The sequence below is a fragment of the Chenopodium album genome, chromosome 11, assembly GCF_948465745.1.
Source record: "Chenopodium album chromosome 11, dcCheAlbu1.1, whole genome shotgun sequence".
In the NCBI taxonomy this organism is placed as follows: domain Eukaryota; kingdom Viridiplantae; phylum Streptophyta; class Magnoliopsida; order Caryophyllales; family Amaranthaceae; genus Chenopodium; species Chenopodium album.
In genome coordinates, this window is record NC_137844.1 from 28,299,755 (window position 1) to 28,326,476 (window position 26,722).

General features: G+C 33.9%; 1 protein-coding gene across 1 annotated transcript; it reads left to right on the forward strand.

Annotated features, from left to right (window-relative positions):
• Window positions 1–6,069: 6,069 nt before the first annotated feature.
• Window positions 6,070–26,320, forward strand: LOC145567509 (developmentally-regulated G-protein 3-like). The gene is made up of 10 exons (XM_081626808.1): window positions 6,070–6,252; window positions 6,608–6,661; window positions 9,128–9,301; window positions 9,657–9,728; window positions 11,021–11,080; window positions 21,996–22,105; window positions 23,956–24,255; window positions 24,793–24,984; window positions 25,726–25,777; window positions 25,874–26,320. The coding sequence occupies exons 1-10, from the start codon at window positions 6,211–6,213 to the stop codon at window positions 25,922–25,924; spliced, it is 1,107 nt and encodes a 368-aa protein (XP_081482934.1). The 5' UTR covers window positions 6,070–6,210; the 3' UTR covers window positions 25,925–26,320.
• Window positions 26,321–26,722: the final 402 nt, after the last annotated feature.

Here is a 26,722-nt window from a genome sequence, read left to right on the forward strand (position 1 = left end):
ACTCCGGAGGAAGTCCTATTCCTTTCCTTTTTTTTTTAATTTTTATTTCTTACCTTATAAGATCATCTCCAATGGTGAGACTTGAGGGAGTTTTTTAGAAGAGAAAGAGTTAAGTTGGTATATAAACTTAGCAACTCCAAAAGAAAGTTGCTAAGTTTAGATACCCAACTAGGCAACTTTGAGTCTTAGTTCACAAAAAGTGTAAGCCCCTTATTAACATTATAACATATATTTATAATTTATTTAATTTTTTTTTTTTGAAAAACTTACAATATCTGATGTCTCCAACCGCTACTACAAGACTCTCCAAGCTCCAGCGGCTACTTTTTAGTTTTTGCAGTTTAAATCTTTTAAGAGTGAACCATTACTTCCAATAAATTAATTTAAAGCATTTCATAGTTGTGTTTAGGGGTGCTAATTGAGTTGAGCAGCTCGCGAGCAACTCGAGATCGATTCGGTCAACGCTTGATCAAAATTCGACTCGACTCAAAACTTTAACCAGCACGAGTCGAGCAAGCTGTAACTCGACTCGGTAAGCTCGCGAGCAGCTCGTTAATATTTTTTATTAAAATATTATATAAAAAATTATAATAAAAATAGGAAATTACAGAAAAAAAAAAAGTGTTGCATATTAATAAAAAGAAAAAATAAATTTCGAAAAATTCACTAAATCCACCCACAGTCCCACACTACCAGTAATCCTACATTCTAGAATACCCAAACTATCACTTAGCCCATTACAATTTCTCCAAAAAAATTAGCCCATTACAATTTTACAAACTACTCACTCAGCTTCCCACTACTCACAAAACCAAAAACCCTAGCTCTCAAGCTCGCAGGCGCCTCTTTGTTCTTTTCTCTCTTTACTTCTCAAATCTCAAGTAAGTAGCTCACACCTTATAAGGAATATGAATTGAAAGAGGAACCGAGATCAAGATAAACTTAAAACCAATTTTAACAAGGAAAAAGCTTCAATTTTAATATAACAGTTGCGATTTTAGTTTTTATTCTCTTTTGTTGTAGATCTGTGGTTGTTCTAGTATATTCATTCAAAAAGTTGGTTAATTTTTTTTATCTACTTGAACAACTAAAGGAATAATGTAGGCGTTTTTGGTTTAATTAACTTTGATTCCTTGTAAATTTGAAGTTATTCATCCGGCTTTTTTTTTTTTTTTTTTTTTTTTTTTTGTAAATACGAAGTAGTATTAGTTTAGATGAAGGTTGTTGGCTTGCTGCAATTTTTTTGTTTGGCTGCTACTTGCTTTAATTGTATAATAAAGTTTTATCTTTTTGTAATTTATTTAGAGTATTATTTAACTTCATACCATGTTGTTTCATTGCAGAATAACATTGGAGAAGATGAGCCAAAAGAATTTATTATTCCGATTTCCTAATTTTGGTGATATACCGATTGACTTGCATGCTAAGACTTATTGAAGACAAGAATTATTTCATGTAGTACTAGGTTTTATAAAAATCATTGTGCAGTTCTACTATTAATTTTGTTCTATTATTTTTTGTGTAAGAATTTGAATTTATACTCTAATTATTTTGTTACTCATTATTTTATTATGTTCATTTGATTTATTAGTTGCAGGCCCGTAGAAGAGGGTGTGCAAGGTGGGCCTTAGCACAGGGCCCCCAAAATTAAAAGGGCCTCTTCTTTTTTGTGTATATATAATATATCCTGCAATTTATATCTAATATGTGGTGAATGTTGGAGTGGTTGAACCAAATTTGTCAGAGTATCCTTAGGGCAACATGGGTCGCGAGATCGACTCCTTTAAGAAGTTTTTTTTGTTTTTTAAATAACTAAAATCATCTTGCCTTTAATTCTTCTCTCTTCTCAACCTTTCATCTTTACATTAACTTTACAACAATTACCAATAATAATTAATTGTATCAATAGTTCTTCACCTCTTTTACAATTTATAACTACCCAACTCTCAAAATTCAATCACTGCTTTCATGCATTTACCATCTTCAACAATTTTATTTTTATTTTTCATTAGAGGAAAATAAAATAAAAAAAATTGAAGAATGTGTACTACGCTTTAGTTGTTTTGTACTTCCTCCATTTCTTTTTACTTGCAACACAGCCTTGTGGCACGTGTTTTGAGGTTGGGTTTATGTAATGTAAACGGATAAATTATTCATTATAATTTTTACAAATGGTGCTTAACCCTATTCTAATCTTCGTGTAAAAATTATATTGATAAAATCGCTCGTCTACTCTCACTAATCATCTCCTAAAACTTCGTGCCTAAAAGGTGTGTTGCAAGTAAAAGAAAACGGAGGAAGTATGACTTTTCATTTTTTAATACTAAGCAAACTTTATCTATGCCATTTATTTTTGGAGATGTATATAATCATCTATATACAAGGTTACAATTTTACATTGAATATCAGAATAACTAGTAATGTATCTTCATTGTAAGTTTCAAATTTGGTGAAAGTAGTATGTAGTTTTTTTTTTTTTTTTTTTTTTTTTTTTTTTTTTTTTTTTTTTTTTTTTTTTTTAATTGAAACTCTATTGCTTTAGATATCTGTCACCAAGTTTTTGGTCCAATATTTTTCTAATAGATTGTTTTTAATGATTGAAGTATTGAATCGTGATTTTAATTATTTTTTTTTTAAAAAAAAAGAGTAAAAAGTATGTAATTAAATAAATAAACCTTGTAATTTATTACTTAAAAAGGCTTGACAATAAGATTAAAAATAAAAATTGATGAGTTAAGATGTTAATATTCGAAGGGCCCATATTTAAATTAGCACAGGGCCCCCAAAATACTTAAGACGGCCCTGATTAGTTGATAAAATTAATTAAGTTAAATAAAGGAAGAAAAACAATTTTAAATGAGTTAATCACGAGCTAAACAATCGAGTTATTCGAGCAATTGAGTTTTTCGAGTTACGAGCTGAGCAATCGAGCTGGTAGAATTGAGCTACGTGAGTTACGAGTTGAGCTATGCTAAAATTAAACGATCACGAGTCGAGCAAAAGATTAACGAGCTTAGTAAGTAACGAGTCGAGTTCGAGCACGAGTCATGGTTTTTGATCACAAGTCGAGCACCCTGTAGCTCGCGATCGACTCGCTTGATTAGCACCCTAGTTGTGTTGCAATGAATAATGATGAATATTTGCTTCAATCTATTTATGCTTCAATCTATTTATGTAGTACTTAATGTTTTATTTTATGAGGATTAGTGTTTTCACAAAAAGTGTGAGCCCCTTATCAACATTATAATATATTTTGTAATTTATTTAAGTTTTTTTTTTTTTTTTGAAAAACTTACAATATTTGATGTCTCCAACCGCTACTACAAGACTCTCCAAGCTCCAGCGGCTACTTTTTAGTTTTTGCAGTTTAAATCTTTTAAGAGTGAACCATTTTACTTCCAATAAATTAATTTAAAGCATTTCATAGTTGTGTTTAGAGGTGCTAATTGAGTTGAGCAGCTCGCGAGCAACTCGAGATCGATTCGGTCAACGCTTGATCAAAACTCGACTCGACTCAAAACCTTAACCAGCACGAGTCGAGCAAGCTGTAACTCGACTCGGTAAGCTCGCGAGCAGCTCGTTAATATTTTTTATTAAAATATTATATAAAAAATTATAATAAAAATAGGAAATTACAGAAAAAAAAAGTGTTGCATATTAATAAAAAAGAAAAAATAAATTTTGAAAAATTCACTAAATCCACCCACAGTCCCACACTACCAGTAATCCTACATTCTAGAATACCCAAACTATCACTTAGCCCATTACAATTTCTCCAAAAAAATTAGCCCATTACAATTTTACAAACTACTCACTCAGCTTCCCACTACTCACAAAACCAAAAACCCTAGCTCTCAAGCTCGCAGGCGCCTCTTTGTTCTTTTCTCTCTTTACTTCTCAAATCTCAAGTAAGTAGCTCACACCTTATAGGGAATATGAATTGAAAGAGGAACCGAGATCAAGATAAACTTAAAACCAATTTTAACAAGGAAAAAGCTTCAATTTTAATATAACAGTTGCGATTTTAGTTTTTATTCTCTTTTGTTGTAGATCTGTGGTTGTTCTAGTATATTCATTCAAAAAGTTGGTTAATTTTTTTATCTACTTGAACAACTAAAGGAATAATGTAGGCGTTTTTGGTTTAATTAACTTTGATTCCTTGTAAATTTGAAGTTATTCATCCGGCTTTTTTTTTTTTTTTTGTAAATACGAAGTAGTATTAGTTTAGTTGAAGGTTGCTGGCTTGCTGCAATTTTTTTGTTTGGCTGCTACTTGCTTTAATTGTATAATCAAGTTTTATCTTTTTGTAATTTATTTAGAGTATTATTTTAACTTCATACCATGTTGTTTCATTGCAGAATAACATTGGAGAAGATGAGCCAAAAGAATTTATTATTCCGATTTCCTAATTTTGGTGATATACCGATTGACTTGCATGCTAAGACTTATTGAAGACAAGAATTATTTCATGTAGTACTAGGTTTTATAAAAATCATTGTACAGTTCTACTATTAATTTTGTTCTATTGTTTTTTGTGTAAGAATTTGAATTTATACTCTAATTATTTTGTTACTCATTATTTTATTATGTTCATTTGATTTATTAGTTGATAAAATTAATTAAGTTAAATAAAGGAAGAAAAACAATTTTAAACGAGTTAATCACGAGCTAAACAATCGAGTTATTCGAGCAATTGAGTTTTTCGAGTTACGAGCCGAGCAATCGAGCTGGTAGAATTGAGCTACGTGAGTTACGAGTTGAGCTATGCTAAAATTAAACGATCACGAGTCGAGCAAAAGATTAACGAGCTTAGCAAGTAACGAGTCGAGTTCGAGCATGAGTCATGGTTTTCGATCACAAGTCGAGCACCCTGTAGCTCGCGATCGACTCGCTTGATTAGCACCCTAGTTGTGTTGCAATGAATAATGATGAATATTTGCTTCAATCTATTTATGCTTCAATCTATTTATGTAGTATTTAATGTTTTATTTTATGAGGATTAGTGTTTTCACAAAAAGTGTGAGCCCCTTATCAACATTATAATATATTTTGTAATTTATTTAAGTTTTTTTTTTTTTTTTTTTTTTTTTGTAAAGAACCTAACTGAAACAATTTTCTTTGGAAAAACTTACAATATCTGATGTCTCCAACTGCTACTACAAGACTCTCCAAGCTCCAGCAACTACTTTTTAGTTTTTGCAGTTTAAATCTTTTAAGAGTGAACCATTTTACTTCCAATAAATTAATTTAAAGCATTTCATAGTCGTGTTTCAATGAATAATGATGAATATTTGCTTCAATCTATTTATGCATATTTGCTTCAATCTATTTATGTAGTACTTAATGTTTTATTTTATGAGGATTAATGTTTTATTTCATGAGAATTAATGATTTGTTATTTTATGTTGCATTTTTTTTTAAAAAAAAACAAATTAGACAACAACTCCTCACAAAAGGAAAAAAAAAAGGATTTGGTGGGCCATACATTAAAAGTGACATTAATATACTTTAGAAAGTCTCACCATTAGAAAATTAAACTTTACATGAGTTGCTAAATTAAGAAGTGGGTTGAGTATCATCATTGGAGGTAAAAAATAAATCATTTTGTATTTCAATACTCAAAGTTGAGTCTCAACAATAGAGATGATCTAATATAGTACTACCTCTATTTTAGTAATATTGTAGCAACTGGACTTTTACACTATTCATCACGTTTGTTTGACCATATATTATGATTTATACGTAAAGTAAAATATAGTCATGTTTGTTAGATTCGTCTTGTATAATACTTTCACAATATCAACTTTATATAGTTTTTACTCTTATATAATTATAGATTGCATATAAAATGTGCTTTTAAATTGCGTAATTTCATCCTTATTGCATTATTTGTGGAACAGAGGAGTAATAATTAAATTATTAAAAAAAAAAAACCAATGCCAAGCCTAAATGACCAAAGTGTCCTCAATATTGGACTAACTCATCTCCTAATTGTGCACGGCTCCAGAGTCCAGACCCAGCAAGCAAGAGCTCTGGGCTATTAGGTTGCTAAACATTGAAACAACTCTACTCCGTAATTTTATTTTCTCAGGGATTTTTCCATTTCTTTTCGTTTTCGCACTCTTCCAGAACTCTCTCTTCATAAAATCGCCCTTGAAGTAGAAATATCAAAAACACTCTTCGAAGAAAAACTCCTTTAATTCAGCAAAAATGGCGACTGTTATGCAGAAAATCAAAGATATCGAAGATGAGGTAATCCAATCTATATCTATTTTTCTGCGACTTTTTTTTTTTTTTTTTTTTTTTTAATTTAATTTTTTTTTTAGTATTTAATTTTTTATAATTTTATTGCTATTTGAAATTTTTTTTGGTGGTTAATTTTGCTTAAATTTTAGTTGTAAATTGTTAATTGAGATGGTTTCTATGCAATTTAATTAATTTAATTTGAAGGTTATTTAGTGGTTAATTTTGCTCAAATAAAAGTTGTGGAGAAAGTTAATCGAGATGAGTTCTGTTTATTATAATTAGTTTTCTGTAATATATTTTTAAGCAATGGTGTATTTGATATTTGGATACGTTGGAGTTACAATTTATTTATTTCATGCAGATGGCGAGGACCCAGAAGAATAAAGCTACTGCCAATCATCTTGGACTGTTGAAGGTAATTATTGCTTAGTAATTAAGCTTTTCATCGTACGGAAGTTAATTCTTTTCTTGTGGCATTGACATTATAGGGATGGGTGTGCATAGTTGTATTAATTTTGATTAGAGAGGTGAACAAATAAGCTTCTCATAGCTATAAGTATGTACTTGAAATGAGCAAAGATATTGAGAATAGGTGAGCTAAAGAGTAAGTAGGAAAAATATTTTGTTTTGGCTAATGCATCAAAGATTGCTTTAAGAATATCTTAATTTAAAAATCTTTATTAATACGTAGTTAGAGATATTATGGTTAAAATTGTGCGTTATAAACGTGGACAATCATAATGATTTTTAATAAACAAAGGGAGTTATTCTTAATGTGTATTTGCCAAGTTTTTTTTTTTTTAAAAAAATAATTTCTTATTGATATAAAATTATAAATGGTTGGCGATAACCAAATAGAATTGAGGAGTTATGGTCTGTTCTTAATTTTTAATGATATGATCTTGTGTGACATGATTATTACAAGAATTAAGTGTTTACTACCTAAAATAAGGGGAAGGGAATAAAGTCTAAGGCTTAGTTTGATTGTGATCAACGGGGAATATTATCTATAGCTAATTGTATTCGTTATTATCTAATGTTTATGAAGCTTATGTATATGAGGCCATTTTAATTCCTAAAAACTAATTATGGTAAGCAAAAATCATTTTAAATTAATTCTAATCAATAACATTTAGTATGAATCGATGAAAATTGTATTTTATACAACAATATATATATTTCTTTCATTTCTAAAAGCTCTTAACATTTACTACCAATTACGATAATCGGATAGAGAATGTTGATGTGGTGATTGGGTTTATGAATATGGTAGATACAATAAGATAGATGCTAACTAGTTAGGTGTAAAAACAAGTGGAAAAAGTAAGAGGGAGTGAGTGAAAATGTGTAAAACTGTAAATATTGTGGGGAAGAGGGGTAAATTTAGATAAAGGATTTTGCCAAAAGTGATATAAGTAAAAGTGTTTAGAAGAAAAACAGAAAAAGGTATGAACTTTAACAAAGAAGGTAGTATTTGTTAATCACTGAACACCAATTTTTATCACTAATATATCTAACACATTTTGACTCAAGTCACTAAACACTATTACTAAATACTAACTCTACTTAAACTAACTTTTGTGATTTAACTATGATGAAACATAGTCATTTAAGATCCTATTAAATTTGTGTAAATGTATGTTTTCATAATACCAACTTTCTATAATTTTACTTACAAGTTATTAAAGACATTCACATTTATCATTAGTTTAATCAATAAAATCTATTCATTTTAGTTGAATTCAGATGAAGAGAACAAAGCCTTAATGGTAGATTGTTAAATGTTTTTGTTTTTATGTCAAGATGAGGTGCACTAGCTCCTAATTAAACTCCTCAAGCTTTCCCTCTCTTGTATCATTAACTCCTCTCACGTAACTTTTAGAAATTTGCATCTGCTTGGGTCGAATGGATGTTACAATCCATTTGATAACTTTGCAAAATTTAACAAATCCTGAAGTAAAATGCTACTTGAAACTTTGAAAGTACTTCCTTTGTCCTTAAATACAAGTCCTAATCAACCACAAACTTTTGTCCCTAAATAAGTATCTCATTTCTTTTCTTATTCAAACTTTTGTCCCTAAATTTCTTTTCTTGTTCATGTTCCTCTAAACATGTGCAAAAGGCAAATAAGACATCTATTTGAAATAGAAGGAGTAGCATTATTGAAACCAATTATTATTTCAAAACCTTGATCCTAAAGAAGTAAAACCCCCAATTAAAGAAGGCCTTTTTATTGGCTAATTGATGTATCAATTAATCAACCAAAGGCTTAATCCCATGAATGCGGTCGGCTACATGAACCAAAAGTGATTATTCTGTATAGTCTTCCACAAAAGATGATGAGTTTTAGTTATGATCTAATTATGATGGGAGCCATTTAGCATAAAATGATGAGTTTAGTTATGATCTAAATTTTAGATATTCCATAAGTCTGTATTGTATAGAAAATGCCTTGTGAATTTGAAAGAATATAGCTTTGATTTTATGATGGCTTATGGAATTTGTCCAGAAAAGTTGTGAATAGCCATGGTACTGGGGGGCTGAAGCTGAAATACACTCACATTAATCACACTACCAAAAATTTGTTTATGGTTTGTTTACCATATTCTCCATTGCTTGTATGAAATCAAATTCCCTGCATTCAGTTCCCATTATTTTATTTCTGAAGCATTCAATTAAATGATAAATGGGATATTTGCTTAACGAAGTTGAATTTTTTTATTTTAACTTGTATAGTACTGAGTTAAAGTTATATAGTTATCAAAGTTTCTTTTGTGTTACTGTGTCAATTTTGTTTCTTGTTCAGTATCCTTTCAACTATGAGAATTTATTTTCTGGTTTTCTCTTACATTTTTTTGCTTTGATTGTTTTAAATTGTCAGGCTAAACTTGCTAAGCTACGGAGGGATCTTTTGACACCCACCTCGAAAGGAGGTGGTGGTGCTGGTGAAGGTTTTGACGTAACAAAAAGTGGAGATGCACGAGTTGGGTTGGTTGGCTTTCCATCGGTTGGGAAATCAACATTACTTAATAAGTTGACTGGGACTTTCTCTGAGGTATTGCATCTTTTTCTCTGGTCTCATGTTCACAAGTTGTTGGCAATAAAAGGGTTGGACTGCTGGACTTGTTTCCTTTTGTTCTCTCTCTTATTTTCGCTATTATCTTCTCTTGCATTTGCATGTACCCACACCTATTCCCGACTACCATCCCACATGTTTTCTAACACTAATCTTCACACTCACATAGCCACAAGTACAGAATTCAGAAGGGGGTGGGGCATGGAGGGGATGAGCTAGCAAATTAAAACAGATTAATTTTATTGAGCAGTAGACAACAGATGAAAGACTAAAGACAGGGGAAGACATTCTTGCTACTGGAAGTTCTCCTAATCCTTTTGTATATGTTGAATAGGTTGCTTCTTATGAGTTTACTACATTGACTTGCATTCCTGGAGTGATAATGTACAGAGGAGCTAAGATTCAGGTATACTTCAGCTATCAATTTATCGCAATATTTTTGATATAATTCTAGGTTCAGTAGCTTTTACTTTGTTGTATCATTATATTCATTATGGTCAAAAGTTTAATGGAACATCACTTTTATTGGACAATGTATGTGTACCTATTGTTGTTTTTTAAGACTATACCCTTTTTTTCATTGGAATGTGAGGGTAAAAATGTTATTTTTTGGGTATGTGTCTGGTTTCCTTGAATATAATATATTGAGGTCTGTTATTGCATGATTTTGCTGGCGTGTCAGCTTTGAAAGGTCTGACTTTTAAATAAAATTTTTAAGCTTCTAATGATGCTATATGAGGCTACAAAGATCAGTAATAATAGTATGCCCAAGGCTCATGGAATTCAAGAATTGGGAGACTAAGGGAAGCCACCTTTTTGGAAGGGATCCAACGTGAACATGTTTTGATTGCTTTAGCCGTTTAGGCCTACATCCGGAGATAATTATTGCATCTAAAACTTCCACTCTGACTTTGTTAGAAGTATGTCTGAAGTGTCAACTCGATGATCTTACTATAATTTATATGATTTTCTCCCAAATTTATCTTATTATCAATGTCCGATTGAGTATCCAACATGTGTATTTGAGATGATTTGAAGACTCATAGTAGCACCGCTTCCACTCTTATTGTCAATTTGTCTTAGGTATTGATGTAAGAAAACTGTAATAGCATGTCATTGTAAATCTTTTTATTTTCTGAGATAAACTTGTGTACAATAAGCTTTTTTTTTTTTTTTTTTTGGGGGGGGGGGGGGGGGGTGGAGGAGGTTTACCAGTCTAATAATTGTTTGAATAAATTTAAGTCTCAGCAACTTGCCTAGCATATTTTGACCCAAGTTGAGCATTCTTCAATGCGTGTAGTGATCATCCACTTGCCTTTATTTGTTCTATATGTTGGGGTATCTTAATTCAAGCTAGTTAACCAAAGATGTTTTTGTGACTTGAACCTAGAAATCAAGACAAGAGAATAGGCGGCTCGTATATGAGGATGTGGTCTGATTTTATTAGATTTGTCCATGTTGATATTTAGCTTCGTCGCTTGTTTTATCCTCAATTTTGCCTTGATAGTGGAGTTGGATGGTGCATGGTCCTTTTGTATTATCAATGAAGTGTTTGGAATATCGTCTGTAGTACCATTTAATTAAGGCCATCTACAACGCTTGTAACCTTAACTACTTGTCCATTTTAGAGCTGTGCTGTGATGCTCTTACACTTGCTATTAGTGATGGGACATCTCACTTTGTTAATTTGTTTGGCAGCTGTTGGACCTACCAGGTATCATTGAGGGTGCCAAGGATGGAAAAGGTAGAGGAAGGCAGGTAATAACTTATGGCTTGCTATTCATATCTTTATTTGGTTGCTTTCGTTGTATATATGAGTTCGCTGGATGTTAATCACTGTTCTTTGAACAATTTATTTTTCTTCCTAGCAAGCAAGATAGATCAGCTTAAAGTTTTTATAAAATTATATGAATTTCTTTAATGTTTTCAATTTTCAGCAGCAATAGTTGAAATAATTTTACTGATTGTTGAATTAAATAGTAATAAAAAAATATGTATAATATTGTTTATTCTTATTTATCATTGTATGTTGGATTTGATTGGTGGACCATAAGATTGTGGAATCGTATTGAAATCCTACCACTCTTAATCTTTTACCCAAATGTTTAAACGTTAAGAGATTTAAATCAGTGACATCGAGATTATAATGATCGGGTAGCAAGTCATTTGTAGAGATGAACCATGGATCCGTCATTCCAAATTGTTAATCACAATGAATGCTGTTTCTAATAGAGTGAATCAGCTAATTTTATGCTGGACAGTTTCTGGTTAAATATTCCGTGAACTTAGCTAGAACTGTCTGAATGGAACTTTCAAATCCCGGGAGATTTGAAAAATATGCATGCATTCATCTTCATACTGTGTTTCCCAAGGTTCCCATCCCATTTTGTATAATTTATCTTAAAAACGGTATGAAGAATCTGTGTAAGATAACCTAGATAATGGAAGAATCGTTTATTTGTAGAAACTCTGCTCATTTGAACTGATGTGAAATTATAAATTCCGCTGTTGCTGCTCAACTGTTTAGTGTTTACTTATTTTCAGATTTTTGTTGGTATATATGATATATCTTGTTTTGATGTGGCAAGCCATTTTTGAGTAAATGAGTCCACTGAGTTTATAATCTTCCTGGTACAGTTAATGTGCTGTCTTGTAGTATATTAAAGCTTTAGAACTTAATGACATTTGAACTCTGTTTCATGACCTAAACCCAGTCCTGGTTTTGCATTCTATGACCTCTCATATTCCACTTCTTAGCTAGGTCTAAGCAAACCAAACAAGTCACTAGGAGCCACCGTTATTTTTGTATCAGAGGACTGTTGGAGGCTGCTTTTTGGAATTCTAACCTTTAATGAAATACTTACAACTAGAAGCCCCGCATAATCACTTCGTCCCTATTCAAGCTTTCCGTTTTTCCCTAACGGTTTATTTAGATAGCAAAGTGGAAGGGAAAGGGAAGGAAGGGGAAGAAGGAAGGGGACGGAGAAGAAAACGTTACATTTTGCCCGCCAATCTTTCCAACATTGGAAGGATTTAATTCATTAAAGAGGGAGAAAAAATGAATCCTTACATTTCCCTTCCCTTCGCTTCCCTTCCCTTTCTTTCTTTCCTAACAAATGGTATTCAAACAAAGAAGGATGGATCCCTTCTTTTCTCTTCTTTTCCTTTCCCTCAGATGTTCTCAATCCAAACAAAGTGTAAATGTTTGTCCCAAATGAACTTTCTAATTTTTGTGTGCTTCCCTTGGGGCTACTAGCAATAGAAGTTCTTTCTTCTACTTAAAAATTATGGTCTCCATTTCTCTCCCATAATAATTTAACAATGCCATTTATCTATGTTTTTCCACTCTTATATTTTTATTAAGACTAACGAATCCTTCCATTTCCCTCCTAACAAAAGATACCAAACAAGGAAGGATGGATCCCTTATTTTCTCTTCTCTTCCTTTCCCTTTAATTTTCATAATCCAAACAAGTGTAAATATTTGTCCCAAATACACTTTCTGTTTTTCTCTACTTCTTTTGGGGCTACTAGCTATGGAAGTTCTTTCTTCCACTAAAAAGTTATTGTCTCCAATTCTCTCCCATTATAAAATATTGTATAATGCCATTTATCTATGTTTTTCCATTCTTACATTCATATTAAGAGTAGGCATTTAAAGAAATGACTATAACCCCACAATCAACCAAATTTTATTGAACTTGAAAGAGTTAAATGCAATGGTTCCTATTTGAGCAAGAATATTATAAGAGCAACTCTAATGGTTGTCAATAGGTAGTTGCTTGCAAGTCTTTAAAAGACTAAGCTAGTAGCTACACTATTGTTGCATATGTTAATTTGCTTCATACATTTTCTTAGCCTGGCAAACATTAGCAAACACAAATAATTTTTATTTATTAAAAAGTTAAATTAGGTTGTGGCTTACCATTGGGTGGGTAATGAGTCTAGAAGGGTTGTAGCTTTATCATGAGAGTTGCCAAGGCATTATATACATATGATCAAGGTTAGAAATTTGCAGAAATGTATGGAACAAACCATTTTTTTAGCAGAATAGTTTGTTAGGAAGAGATCTCTATTCTTTGTGGTTATTAGCCAAACAACTACTTTTACGTTATGTTACTCGATTTGGGTACCCATGTATGTGTAAAAGTGTCTAACTCGGTCATTTTGTAAAAAAAATTCATGATTTTGTCCTAAAATGAAAATTAAGTGTCAAAGTGCTTTACGCTCTACTCATGTTCGGCTCGGCTTTAAGGTGAAATTAAGAGTTCAAGTAACTTAGCTTTCACTTCCTAGCTTGTTTGTGACAAGAATTGAATGAGAATAACAATATTAAACAGAGTATAACAATAAAATAGGGGAAAGGTTTAAGCTTTCATTGATAATGACCAAAAGGTTAATAAGATAACTTGAGGCTAGGCCTGATTAATCAGATATCCGATCCGAAAGGGGATTTCAGATCGGATATCCGTATCCGAAAATACGTATATTTGGTATTTGTATCCGATCCGAAAAGTTCGGATATCCAAAAATCTGGATATCTGAAATTTTCGGATCGGATATCCTATATCCAACTACTTTGTTTAGAAGTTGTTTTAAATGGCAAAATTGATTTTTTTTTCCCATTTTTTTCTCATGTAATATAACCTGAACAAAGAGAGATAAAATTGACTTGTAATTATCGTATCAAAAAAAAAAAAAAAAAAGACTTGTAATTATTGTCTACAACTAATTTTCAGAAAAAACAAAATAATAAAATTACAAAATACAAATAACCTGCAAAATGCAAACTAATTGGCTAATTGCTACAAAAGTACAAATTACATAACAAAGAAAATTTAAAGTCCAAATACATTAATGTCCAAATGCTAACAATACATATATTTCATCTAATACTAAAAAAAAGTCATCAACGCCGGAAACCGAAGTGGATTAACAAAGTACGAGCATACAGCTAGTCAACAACTCTACAAAATATGAGATATCAAAATATTAGATAAATCATAAGATAAATAAAAACAAAAAAGATGCAGAAATTAAACTATAATTTTTTAAATATTCGATCTAAAAAAAGTATTACCTTCTAATACTAAAAGAAATCATCAATGACGAAATGGATGCAACCGTGGAGATCGGAATGGCTAATACATCCCTAGCCATAAGACCAAATGTAGGATATCTCTCCACCCCTTTTTTCCACCATCCCAAAGCATCAAAACTCTTACTAATAATATTAGGCTCTCTATCATCCATCAAATACTTGTCCAAATCATTTTTTTTGTCAAAAACTGTTTGTCCACCAATATCCCTCTCAAACTCATAATCAGCAACATCATGCCAATCATTATAGTTTTCTAAGTCTTTTGAAGTCAAATCAATATTTTCAGAAACACTTGACACATTTTGAGATTGTAAAGCAGCATAATGTTCATACAAAGAAGTCAAAGTTTCCATCACCATATCATACAACTTGGGTGGCCTTGTCAAAATCATATTGATCATTAATAGCCCACTTAACATAATGCATTTTACGTCTAGGGTCAAGCACAACAGCAACATACAACATCAAGTTAATGTTATCCACATTTTCCCAATACTTGTTATGCTTTTTCTTCATCCCATTGGTCATTGACCTTTCCTTAACATCAACACTTTCACACTTTTTTTTAATCATCTTGCCAATTGTGACAAGTTCTAACAAATACACATTAGTAGTAGCATACAAAGATCCCGAGAGTCTCAAAGTAGCATCATAAAAAATCTTAAGAAAGGGAATAAAAGAAGTAACACGATCCCAATCCATATCAGTAGGAACACCTAACATCTTTGTTAATTCAGACAAAAATTTACCACCATTAGAATTTTCAAGCAAATCAAAAGCCTTACGAAAAATCAAAGCATACTCCAACATCAAATGAGTAGAGTTCCACCTAGTTTTAACATCCAAACAAAGCTAACGTTTTGATTCAATTTGTTCTTGATTTACACAATTTCTGAATTTTTGCAATCTGGCACGTGAAGATCTAACAAATCGAACAGCATTATGTATTCTTTTTATTGATTCATCACATTTTTTCAAACCTTCTCTTACTGTCAAATTAAGAATTAAGAATGTGAGCTGCACACCGCATATGCACAAATTTACCCTCTAAAACAATCCCATCTTTCCATCTTAGTAACCTCTCCCTCAAATATTGGACCCCTACATCATTTGAGCTAGCATTGTCTACGGTAATGGTCATTACTTTAGTAATACCCCACTCAAGCAAACATTTTTCTACCCCTTTACCAATAGCCTCACCTGAATGGCCACTAATTGGACAAAAATTTAAAATTTTTTTGTGCAAGTTCCAGTTGTGATCAATAAAATGGGCTGTTAAACACATGTATGACAGATTTTGGCAAGAGGTCCATGTGTCAGTAGTGAGAGAAATACGAGTAGAACGCTTGCTAAAATAACTTTTCAGATTTTTTTTTTCATCTAAAAACACACGATAGCAATCTTTAGCTACTGTAAAGGGGATAATGAAATTAGGCTGAACATAAAGTAGCGAAAACCCTCACGATCAGCAAACCTAAAGGGCAATTCATCCATTATTATCATTTTAGCAAAAACCTTCCGACCCTCCTCTGCCTAAACTTCCAAAATTCTAATTGACCCTTTTTTTCCACACTTGCAGTATCACCTACACTAGCATCTCCTAATGTTTGCTGACTTTGCTCAATTTGAAAAGCAAGAAGCCTTTGGTATTTGTTCACATTAGGGGGGTATTCCTTACACCTTTCTAAATGATTTTTCATAGCACTTGTACCCTTTCTAGAGTCACCAGTAACATCAGCTTCACAATACACACATTTTGATCTTTTATCCCCATCTTTTATTATTAACTCAAAATGATCCCAAAGCCAAGATCTTTTCTTTTTACCTTTTTTTTTCCAGCTCCATTAGCATCACTATAGTCGTGGTTGAAGGCCTTTGTTTTGTAACAAGTGGTTGTGGTGGTTTTTCAATTCCAGCATGCTCCTCAGCGCCAGCGCTTGATGCCAAGGGCTCCTCCTCACTTGTTGGATTTTCTATGTTAGCAGATTCTACAGTAGCATCATCCATCTAAAACACATAATTTAGAATGTAAATTAGTTGACAAAATAAAACTGATTGCTTATTTTTTTTTCAATCACAAGTTCTTTCACAGACTAATTTAAATTAGAAGTAGGAGCATAGGATGACACTATGACAGGAACGGAAACATAATGAAATTTTCTCCCAACAAAAGCATCAATCAGCTTTGATCCATAAATTACTCACACATGAGTAGTTGATTAAAGAATACAAAAAATTAAGCAAAAATAGTGTCAGTAGGCTTTCAGATTTTTAAATGGTGATGCATGTAGCCATATATAATCAGAATTTATTTTAAAATCCAAGTACACACTACACAAACACTACTGAAAAGAACACAACATATCAAATTGTCATCAAACTGCCTTTACTTAAAACAACTTATACTTCTCACAAACTGATAATCTTTCACTCTTTCACAACATATCCAACGAGCTTTAATTAATAATTGTCCAGCTCATTCATTAAACATAATTCTCAAAGAATCCGAAATCATATTCACAATCAATACTAACTTTCAAGCCATACACCTCATTCAATATCCAAATTATCCAAACAAATTTCCATATAATAAAAAAAAATGCAAAGAAAAACTTATTTAACATTTCTCCAAATTTAATCAACAGTAACAAAATTTAAAAATGAAGCACAAGGAGAAGCAAAAGAACAGAACAATAGAAATTTAAAAACCCAATTAACTAATTAAAATTACAGATTATATGATTATATCAAAAGGGGAAAAGGGTAAATTACCTTGGTAGCTCAGGGAGTGGAGGAACAAGGAAACCCGCCGCTTTTGGTGGAAGAGTGAGGGAAGTCGCCGCTTCTGGTGGAAGAATGAGGGAAGCCGCCGCTTTTGGGGTTTTCTCCGAGAATAAGAGAGGAGATCTGAGAAAAGAGAGGAGAGAGAAGAGAGGCGTGAGAAGAGAGAGGCGGATATGTGAAAATTAGGGTAAACTGAGACTGCTGAGTTTTTGTCTTTTGGAATTTGGAGTTTTGGGCATATGGATATTGGATATTATTTGAAAATTAAAATATGGGTAAAAAAAAGTAATTTTCGGATTTCGGATCGGATATCCGACTTTATTTTTGGATATTCGGTTATCCGAAATTCAAAATTTCAATATCCGATATCCGAAATTTTCGGATCGGATATCCAATCCGAAAATGTTTTCGGATTGGTTATCCTAAATTTTCGGATAATTAGATAGTTTTGCTCAGGCCTACTTGAGGCTATCACTCTCTAGGGGTAACTGCAGGTTACCAATCTCCTTACAATTGTCTTAATACTCAACATGACTAAGAGTCTACGATGCTAAACCATCTTCTTTACTTGCTCACCCTGTTGCACCCTCGTGTTTCATGCCTTTGTCTGCTTGTAGCTGGTCCCCACTCTGATGTTGCATAATCTTCCCCCTCCTTTTGTATACTTGGAGTGGTGGTTGTAAAGCAGAATGGGGATTCATCACATCACATCCCCCCAAAAGAACCACCTTGTCCTCAAGGTGGAAAGATGGAAACGGCAAGTTCAGATTATCAAAGACTTCCCAAGTTGCCTCAAAACTTGGAAGACCTTTCCATTTAATCAAAGAAACTACCCCTTTCACCCTTTGCCTGACTTCCAAAACATCCTCAGGTTTTGCAACCAATTCTAGATCAGCCCTAAACTAATAGGGCTCACTAGTACAGTGGGGTTGACGAGAACACTCCCTACTGCTTTCTTCAATTGAGAGATATGAAACACAGGGTGCACCTTGAAACTCAATGGCTATTCCAATCGATGTGCTACCTTCCCAATGCATTGGAGTATTTTAAATGGACCATAGAATTGTGCAGCTAGCTTTTCATAGGGTCTGCTAGCCAATGAACGTTGCCTATAAGGCTGCAATTTCAGAAAAACCTCCCCACCCACTTCAAATTGTGCCTCTTTACGTTATGGATCAGCATACTTCCGCATTACTTGCTGTGCTTGATTCAAATTCAAACATAACTCATTCAGTATTAAATCCCTTTCTTTCCGCTGCTCCTCTAAGCTTCCACCGCGAGGTAGTTATTCCCCAACCTCCAAACTTCGGGGGATCCCTCCCATACAACACTTTAAATGGGGTCATTTTTGTGGCCATGTGAGGTATAGGAGTACTTGGCCCACGGAAGCGATTGTGCCCAATTCCTTGGCTGAATAGCTACAAAACAACAAAGATACATTTCTAGGCCCTTGTTTACAATTCCGTTTGCCCATCCGTTTGAAGATTGGTATGAGGTGGAATGGTTACCTCCAAAATTTAATCATAAATATCTTATCACGATTGGATACAATTGAAGCCATGTAACTTTGACTACATACTTTCGAAAAATCAACCATCTTAAGTGCATTAAAGAGATGATTAAGGCCAATAAAGTGTCTTTATTTAGGTAGCCTATCCACCTTAACAAGAATCAAATCCACCCCTTTCGACATGGGCAATCCCTCCACAAAATCCTTGGAGATGTCTTTCGCAATAACCCGTGGGATCGGTAATGGTTGGAGAAACCTAAGAGATTTTTGTTGAGACACCTTGTTATGTTGACATACATCAGAAGTTGCACATATTCCCCAATTTCCTTGTGCATACTGGGCCAATACTAATTCGTAGCCATTCGAAGATAAGTTTTCACCTCCCCCTCGTAACCACCCATCGGGGAGTCATGATATTCCTTTAGAAGCTTGGGAATGAACTATGATTTTGGTGGTAGCACTTTCCTTCCCTAAAAACCATTTGGTTCCCCTTTCTCCTCCTTTAGTTGTTGTTTGACCTCCCCCATCCACTTGCCCTCCTTGATTTCCCTATCCAACTCGGCCAATCAACAACCATGGTACAAAACATAGACCCAAATTGCACTCCTAGCCCACCTTTTCTCGACGGAGCATCAACCACTCGGTTCGAGGCCCTAGGTTTATATTGGATTTCGAAATCGAGACCTATTAATTTACGCATCCATTTGTGATACTCTTCACCCTATTTGCTGTTGTGTAAGTCCGTATAATGAAGTGTTGGTCCATGATAAGATAATGTTTCCATTTCATCACTGCCAAACATATGGTCATTAACTCTTTCTCATTCACCAGTTTAGCTAGGATTTTTACCCCCAACACCTTGCTGAAATAGGCCGGGATGACCTTGCTACATCATTATGGCACCAAGCCCATAGCCCAAAGTGTCTGTTTCTAAGACAAATTCCTGCTTAAAATTCACCATAGCTAATACCGAGTTGTTATCATGGCCCTCTTTGAGCCACTTCGCTTGACCGTCCAAAATTGTCCTTTTTCAATTTTGAAGTTAACAGACTAGCAATTTGAGCATACTTCGCCACACAAATTCGCAGTAGCACCCCATGAGGCCAAGAAAATTCTGAAACACTCAGATTTTTTTGGCTCCTTCTACTCCAAAATTGATTTTTATCTTATCATTATCATTCAATATTCAATGTAATTGCTTTTATCTTATATGATGTGATGAACTCACATTTTGTCGTACAACCACCACTCCAACTATATAAAAGGGGAAGATTATGAAACATAAAAGTGGGGACCAACTACAAGCAAACAAAGGCATTCAATGAAACACTAGGGAGGGTGCAACAAGGTTACCCAACTTTGATGTTGCATAATCTTCTCCTTCCTTTTGTATACTTGGAGTGGTGGTTGTACGGCAGAATGTGGGTTCACCACAATTTGGTTAACCAAAAAAGTGGGGAAAGTTGGAATTCATGGGAATTGCAATTTAGGGTAGTTGTTTGGTTAGCACTATAAATTAGAAAAGGAGGAAGTGCTTCCTAGAAAATTTGTACTTCTAATAAAACATTGAAATTTAAGCATAGAACTTGTTTACGAGACATTCATTGGAATTAGAACTTTGTTTTTAGTGCTAGCAAAATTGCACAAGGGAAGTAACTTCCCATGAAATGTGAATTCCCTAAGGAATTTAATACCCATGTGAATCAAAAAAGTATTCTGTATTTTGGTTAGTTGCGATGGGAATTAAATTGCTATGGTAATTTACATTTCATAGGAAGTAAGTTCCTTCATATATCTCCCATGAATTTGCTAAAGTTGTTTCGTTGACATAGGGAATTTTCGTTTGTGTGAATTGTCAATGACATGGGGGGTAAGTAGTAAACTTTTCGTGATGTGGGAGCTCAAAATTCCTAGGAAGTTGTAATTCCTCCACTGCCTATGTCACCAAACAAGTGACCTAAGCATTTCCTAGGAATTTCCATTGCTTAGGTTGAAAATGTGTAAAAAAAAACACATAATTGATAGAACTACATGGAAGTACTTCTTTCTATGTTTTTAGCAGACATTGTGATACATTTCTAGTAACTGGCTCGATTTTATGATTTTTATGAACACTCTAAGTATCTAATTTAGTACTTTAGTAGTAGTGGTAAGATGATAAAAATAATTGTGGTAATTGATTTATTTGTATTTGCGCTATAACTTAGCTACAGTAAAAAAAAAAAAAGAAAAGAAAAAAGAGAGAAAAAAAATATTAGAAATTATGTTTAGTTCAACTTTTTTTTAAAAATAATCAGATTAGATCTTATCTTTTCAATTGCGTTTTTTTTTTATTATATTTTTTATCATTGAATATCTTATTTCGTATCTGGAAAGTGGAAAGTACTTATTAATACTAATCTAATTTGATAATTTTTTAACTTACGGGTTAGTGTATAAATTAGGTCAAAGGTTGGTCAAATCAGATTAGACTAGATCAACTCAAATCATATCATGTGAACTGAACATAGTTTGAGTACTGGTAGTTTGGTGCAAATTATGGGTATGTCCTTTATCTCTATAAATAGGGTGCGTGACCACTCAATAGCTATTCTATCTCCATTATACATTCATGCATTCAACTTTCTCTTATTATCTTTTCTTTGGGCTCTTTTCTGGCCTTGCCAATGTGATCATAAAAAGTGTGAATATTACACATGTATGCCCTGTGGCAATATGCCCTTTTGTTTCCTGATGCAAAATGTAGCATTTTGTTAGTGCTCTGCGTCTGTGAGGGTTACCTAATACACCCCTGCTTATTGTTACCCAAGATGCTAAGGCTTTTGAACAGGGGATCAGTCCTATCAATAAAAGAAGTAAAAGTAGACCAAGTGCCAAAAAAGTTGTGTCCTTTACCTCACTTTGTAGTGATAGTTGCAACTTATTCCCCTTAAGACTAGCTCTTCTTTATCTCCCTTGTGTGTGTGTGTCTGTCAGTCTGTGTGTTCTGCATGTTATATTTGTAGAATTATGCAATACCGATTTACAGCCATATTTTAGCAAAGCAGACACGAGAAGACTTAAATATACTTCCTCTGTTTTTTTTTTCCTTAACTGTGCACCCCCCCCTCTCTCTCTTTCTCCATCCTTACATTGCGATTAAAAAAGAATGGAGGAAGAACATTTTATAAGAAAGACCGTCTTAAGATTCATAGCTGCTTGATTTAACTTCTGCTTCCTTAGTTTTTAGTCCTTTTGCACCTTCACTGAGTGTAAGTAAGCAATTTATGTGCTTTCCAGGTCATCAGTACTGCAAGGACGTGCAATTGCATATTAATTGTTCTGGATGCAATAAAGCCAATAACTCACAAGCGTCTTATAGAAAAGGAGCTTGAAGGCTTTGGCATTAGGTAATGTAAAATCTTCCATACTCAATTCTTCTCATGCTTTGTTGCGATGCATTGCAATTTACTCTTAATTTTTTATGCCATATGAAGATTAAGAACTCTATTTTTGCCTGCTCGTGGACCTTGTCATAGTGTCATGGTTCCATGGTTTTAAATCTACTAGGAATTTTGTGAAAAGACGTGTGGTTGTAGTGCCTCCTATCTTCACTTCACACTTCAGTAATGATAAAACCCGAAGCATTTTAGGGCCTCATGCTTTGTATAGCTAATTTTATTGTCTATTGATTTGACTGTCCGTAATTTTTTATTTATTTATTTTTTTTTATCATGGTAACTGACCACACTAGTAGAAAATAGCAATTTGGCACCGGTTCAAAACGGCTTATCCCACCGGTCTCGAAGTGGTGGGTATTTGAGGGATGCCAAAAGTGGTTATTTTTGCCACCAGTTCAAAACCGATGGGAAAAAGCAAAATAGCACCGGTTAATCGGTGCCCATATTTGGGCATTAGCACTGGTTAACCGGTGCCCTTAATGTCCCACAATTTTTTGTTTTTTTTTTTTTTTTGCTTTTTTCACTTGATTTTTCTCCACCAGACCCACCACCAAACCCATCCACCATACCCACCTGCGCCGAACCCACCTACTAGACCCACCACCTTAACACTCCCACCAGACCCACCACCTTAACCCACCAGACCCACCAACTTAACCTACCTGAACCCACCAACTTAACCCACCTGCACCGAACCCACCTACCAGATCCACCACCTTAACCCACCCACCAGACCCACCACCTTAACCCACCAAACCCGAACCCACCCACCAGACCAACCACCTTAACTAGCCTAACCCTAACCCACCCAACTACCTCAAATCTATCATCTAAACCCACCTAATCTGAACCCAACCACCTGAAACCACCCAACTAACCCAAAAATCACGCTGGAACAACAACAAAAACCCAGAAAAATTAAATTCGTAGACAAATAAACCAAAACCCATTTTCATCGAATTCTTCAACAAATCAATATACGAAAAAAGAAAAGAAAAATTGTAGGAAAAACAACAAAAACCCTAAAAATTAAATTCCACCAAAAATCTCAAAAAACAAAATAAAAGTAAGAAAAAAGAGAACTTATCTCGAATTCCACCAAAAACCCCCGAAATTTGCTTGAATTTGGGTTATAAAGGTCAAATTTGACTATGAAAACTCTAGATCTAGAGTTTTCATGGTCGAATTTGACTTGAAAACCTTTGGTTAGTGGTGCTGTTGCGGCGTGGTTAGTGGCAGCGGCGGTGGTGGTCGAAAGAGGGGAAAGAAGAGGAGAGAAGGAGAAGATGAAAGAGAAGAAGAACGAGAAGGGGACGAGCTGAGGAGAGAGGAAGAGAGGGAGGGGACGAAAGAAGAGAGGAAGAGGAGAGGAGGGAGGGGACGAGAGAAGAGATCAGAGAATGAGAGAGGAGAGAGAAGATGAAGAGGCTAGGGTTTGGGAGATAAAAGGTGGTTTATATATGAACCTTGAAAATGACCAATATTTTTTTTTTTTTTTTTTTTTTTTTTTTTTATTTTTTTTTTAAGTATTCCCACCGGTTCAAAACCGGTGGCAATTCCTAATTTGGCACCGGTTTGGTTTGAATCGGTGCCATTTTTAATTGTGTAAATTCCGCCCATTTTTTTCCCCAACGGTTTTGAAAAACCGGTGGCCTTCACTCGGTGCCAAATTGATATTTTCTACTAGTGCCATTTGGTTTTCTGTATTGACGGTACTGTGTGTTGTTAGATGTGCATAATTTTGTACTCTTTCCTTTTGTATGTCCCTGCCTTACTCTTGTGTGTCTTTCTGGGAGCAGGTTGAACAAGGAACCCCCCAATTTAAGTTTCCGAAAGAAAGAAAAGGGTGGTATTAATTTGACCTCGACAGTTGCCAACACACATTTGGATCTAGATACAGTGAAGGCAATATGCAGTGAATACAGGATTCACAATGCTGATATCACTCTTAGATTTGATGCAACTGCAGACGATCTCATTGATGTTATTGAGGGAAGTAGAGTTTATATGCCGTGCATATATGTCATAAACAAAATTGATCAGATCACTCTTGAAGAGTTGGAAATTCTGGATAAACTTCCTCATTACTGCCCAATCAGGTAGGTTACTCTTGTTATCAATCAGATTTGGTTGTCTTCTGTTAGTTCTGTGTGGTAAATTCGATTTCTTTCATGGCTTCAGAATTAATATCACCTCTTATATTCCTGGTTTTTTATTTATATGTGTATTTTATTATTGATTATATTTATGATATTTTTGTTAAGAATCTTATGTTTGGCAATCCCTTTATTATAAAATTTCGTTGTCTTTCATGGCTTCGTAATTAAGAATTGCTGAATGAGTTATTTTCTGAATTGTAGAAAGTCTCAGATGTTTTATCCTATGGTCTTACTAAGAGGTCATTAATTTTTTTTGGTACTTTGTTTTTAAATTACTTGTATTGTTGCATAAGAATCATTATCAATGCTCCCTCCTCTCCCCCTCCCCCCTCTCCCCCTCCCCCCTCTTCTATCCAAAGTCCAAAAAATCCTTTTGCATACATATATTGTCCTTTTGTGTTTTTACAATGCCAGCACAACTTCAGTTGATTCTGAAGAAGATTTACAGCCACTTGTTTTGTTGAAATCACTTTGCAGTGCTCATCTAGAATGGAACCTTGATGGTTTGCTGGAGAAGGTCTGGGAGTACCTGAACCTTACTCGTATTTACACAAAACCAAAGGGTTTGAATCCAGATTATAATGACCCTGTCATCCTTTCATCTCGGAGGAGAACTGTGGAAGATTTCTGCGAACGAATTCACAAGGATATGGTTAAACAATTCAAGAAGTAAGTAATGTTTTGGATGCCTAAATTTACTCTGCATTGTGGATGTTTCTATTGTCCATGGAGATATAAAACCAATGTGCCTCATCACTCGTGAGTTTATCTTAAACCAAATAGAGTGACATATTCCATAGGAGGAGCAAGGAAAGGAATATTAGCACGCCTTGCTAAGGCTGCTCAGATTTTTTCTGTTGAAGCTTGTCTTCCCTTGCATGACCCCTTCTGTGAGTATGAGTGTGGATGTTTCATGCACTTTTTTATTTTGAATACTTAATTTCGGCTACACATAGTTTTAATTGGTTATTATGTCTGTTTTTCCACTAACACGGATCACTTCCCCCAACTAAAATAATTTCAACGATAATCAGTCAAGTAAAAAAGGCTTCCAACAAGTTTCCTGTAAGTAGATAGATCATCCAATAGCTCTCCCTAATTTTAAGGCTAAGCTCTTGTTCTAAACTGCATGCAAAGTTACCAGCTTTTGATTAGAATTGTATTTCATACTTGCATTGGGTTTCAAACCTCTTTGTGACCTCATCACTTCAATATCCTGAAAAGACTTGAGTTTTCTAAATTTCTTTGGGTTCTTTGTGTTTTCTTTAGCTCATTTATCAAACCTTAGTCATTCAATACTAGCGAAAACTCTTTTTGAGTCTTTGCTTGATCTACAATAAGAAAAAGTGTCTTTGCTTGATGTACAATAAGAAAATACTATGTAATTAATTTTCCTTTTCTCTGGCACAGTGCTCTTGTCTGGGGATCTAGTGTGAAGCACAAGCCTCAAAGAGTTGGCAAGGTTAGTCCTGGGATTCTATGCTCTTTTTCTTTCCACTCTTGATGAAAATGATTCTTTATTCTTCTGATCATGCATTTTTTGGTGCTCTCTTGTCAGGAACATGAACTCGAGGATGAAGACGTGGTTCAAATCATCAAAAAGATCTAACTGAGCCTGGCATGCATAATTTTAAAGAATTGACGACCAGCATAATTCCGAAGAAATTTTTGTGAGGGAAATATTGTGGCAAAAGGTACAGAGGTGTTATTGATGCGTATTTCAGTTCTTTTCTGTGATGGAGGATTTGGCTAGCTTGTACGTTGTGTTTTCTGCAGACAAAGCAGAGTGTTTCAGAATGAGCATGTTGATAGGAGCGTTGTTAAACCTGATGTTGGTAGCAGATTTAATGTCATAGGGGTACGGCATATGCTACCAGAGTTCGTAGAAAAATATGATTTTACTATCATTACCCAGCGTTCCTGGATTTTGTATGGGGTGAAATGTTTTATTGTATTTTCAGAGACTGCAGAGTTTATTGTATTGTCAAACTGAATGGTATCCGTATCCCAGGTATAGATTGAGGATTGAGGATTGAGGATTGAGAATTTGAGACTGGTGAAAAAACTCCGAACTAAGTCAATACAAGTTAGATTATGCCTACTTAAAATGAACGTGAATAAACTAATACAAGTTAGATTATGACCTACTTAGAATTAACATGGAACTGTGATTGTTGCTATATTTGAAACCAATATATAAATGTAAATAAAATTCTACTCATAAAAGGAGAGAACCAAGCTCTTGGAGTTTGTTTGAGAACCAATATGCGGACTTTTTTAAGAATATAAAAATAATAAGGAAAACCTGAAGATTGTTTTAAATATACTTTGTAGAAATGTATTTTTGACTTCCAGTTGATGAATATTCCGTTCAGAAGTAATATTTATCGTCAGTTCCAAGTGTTCT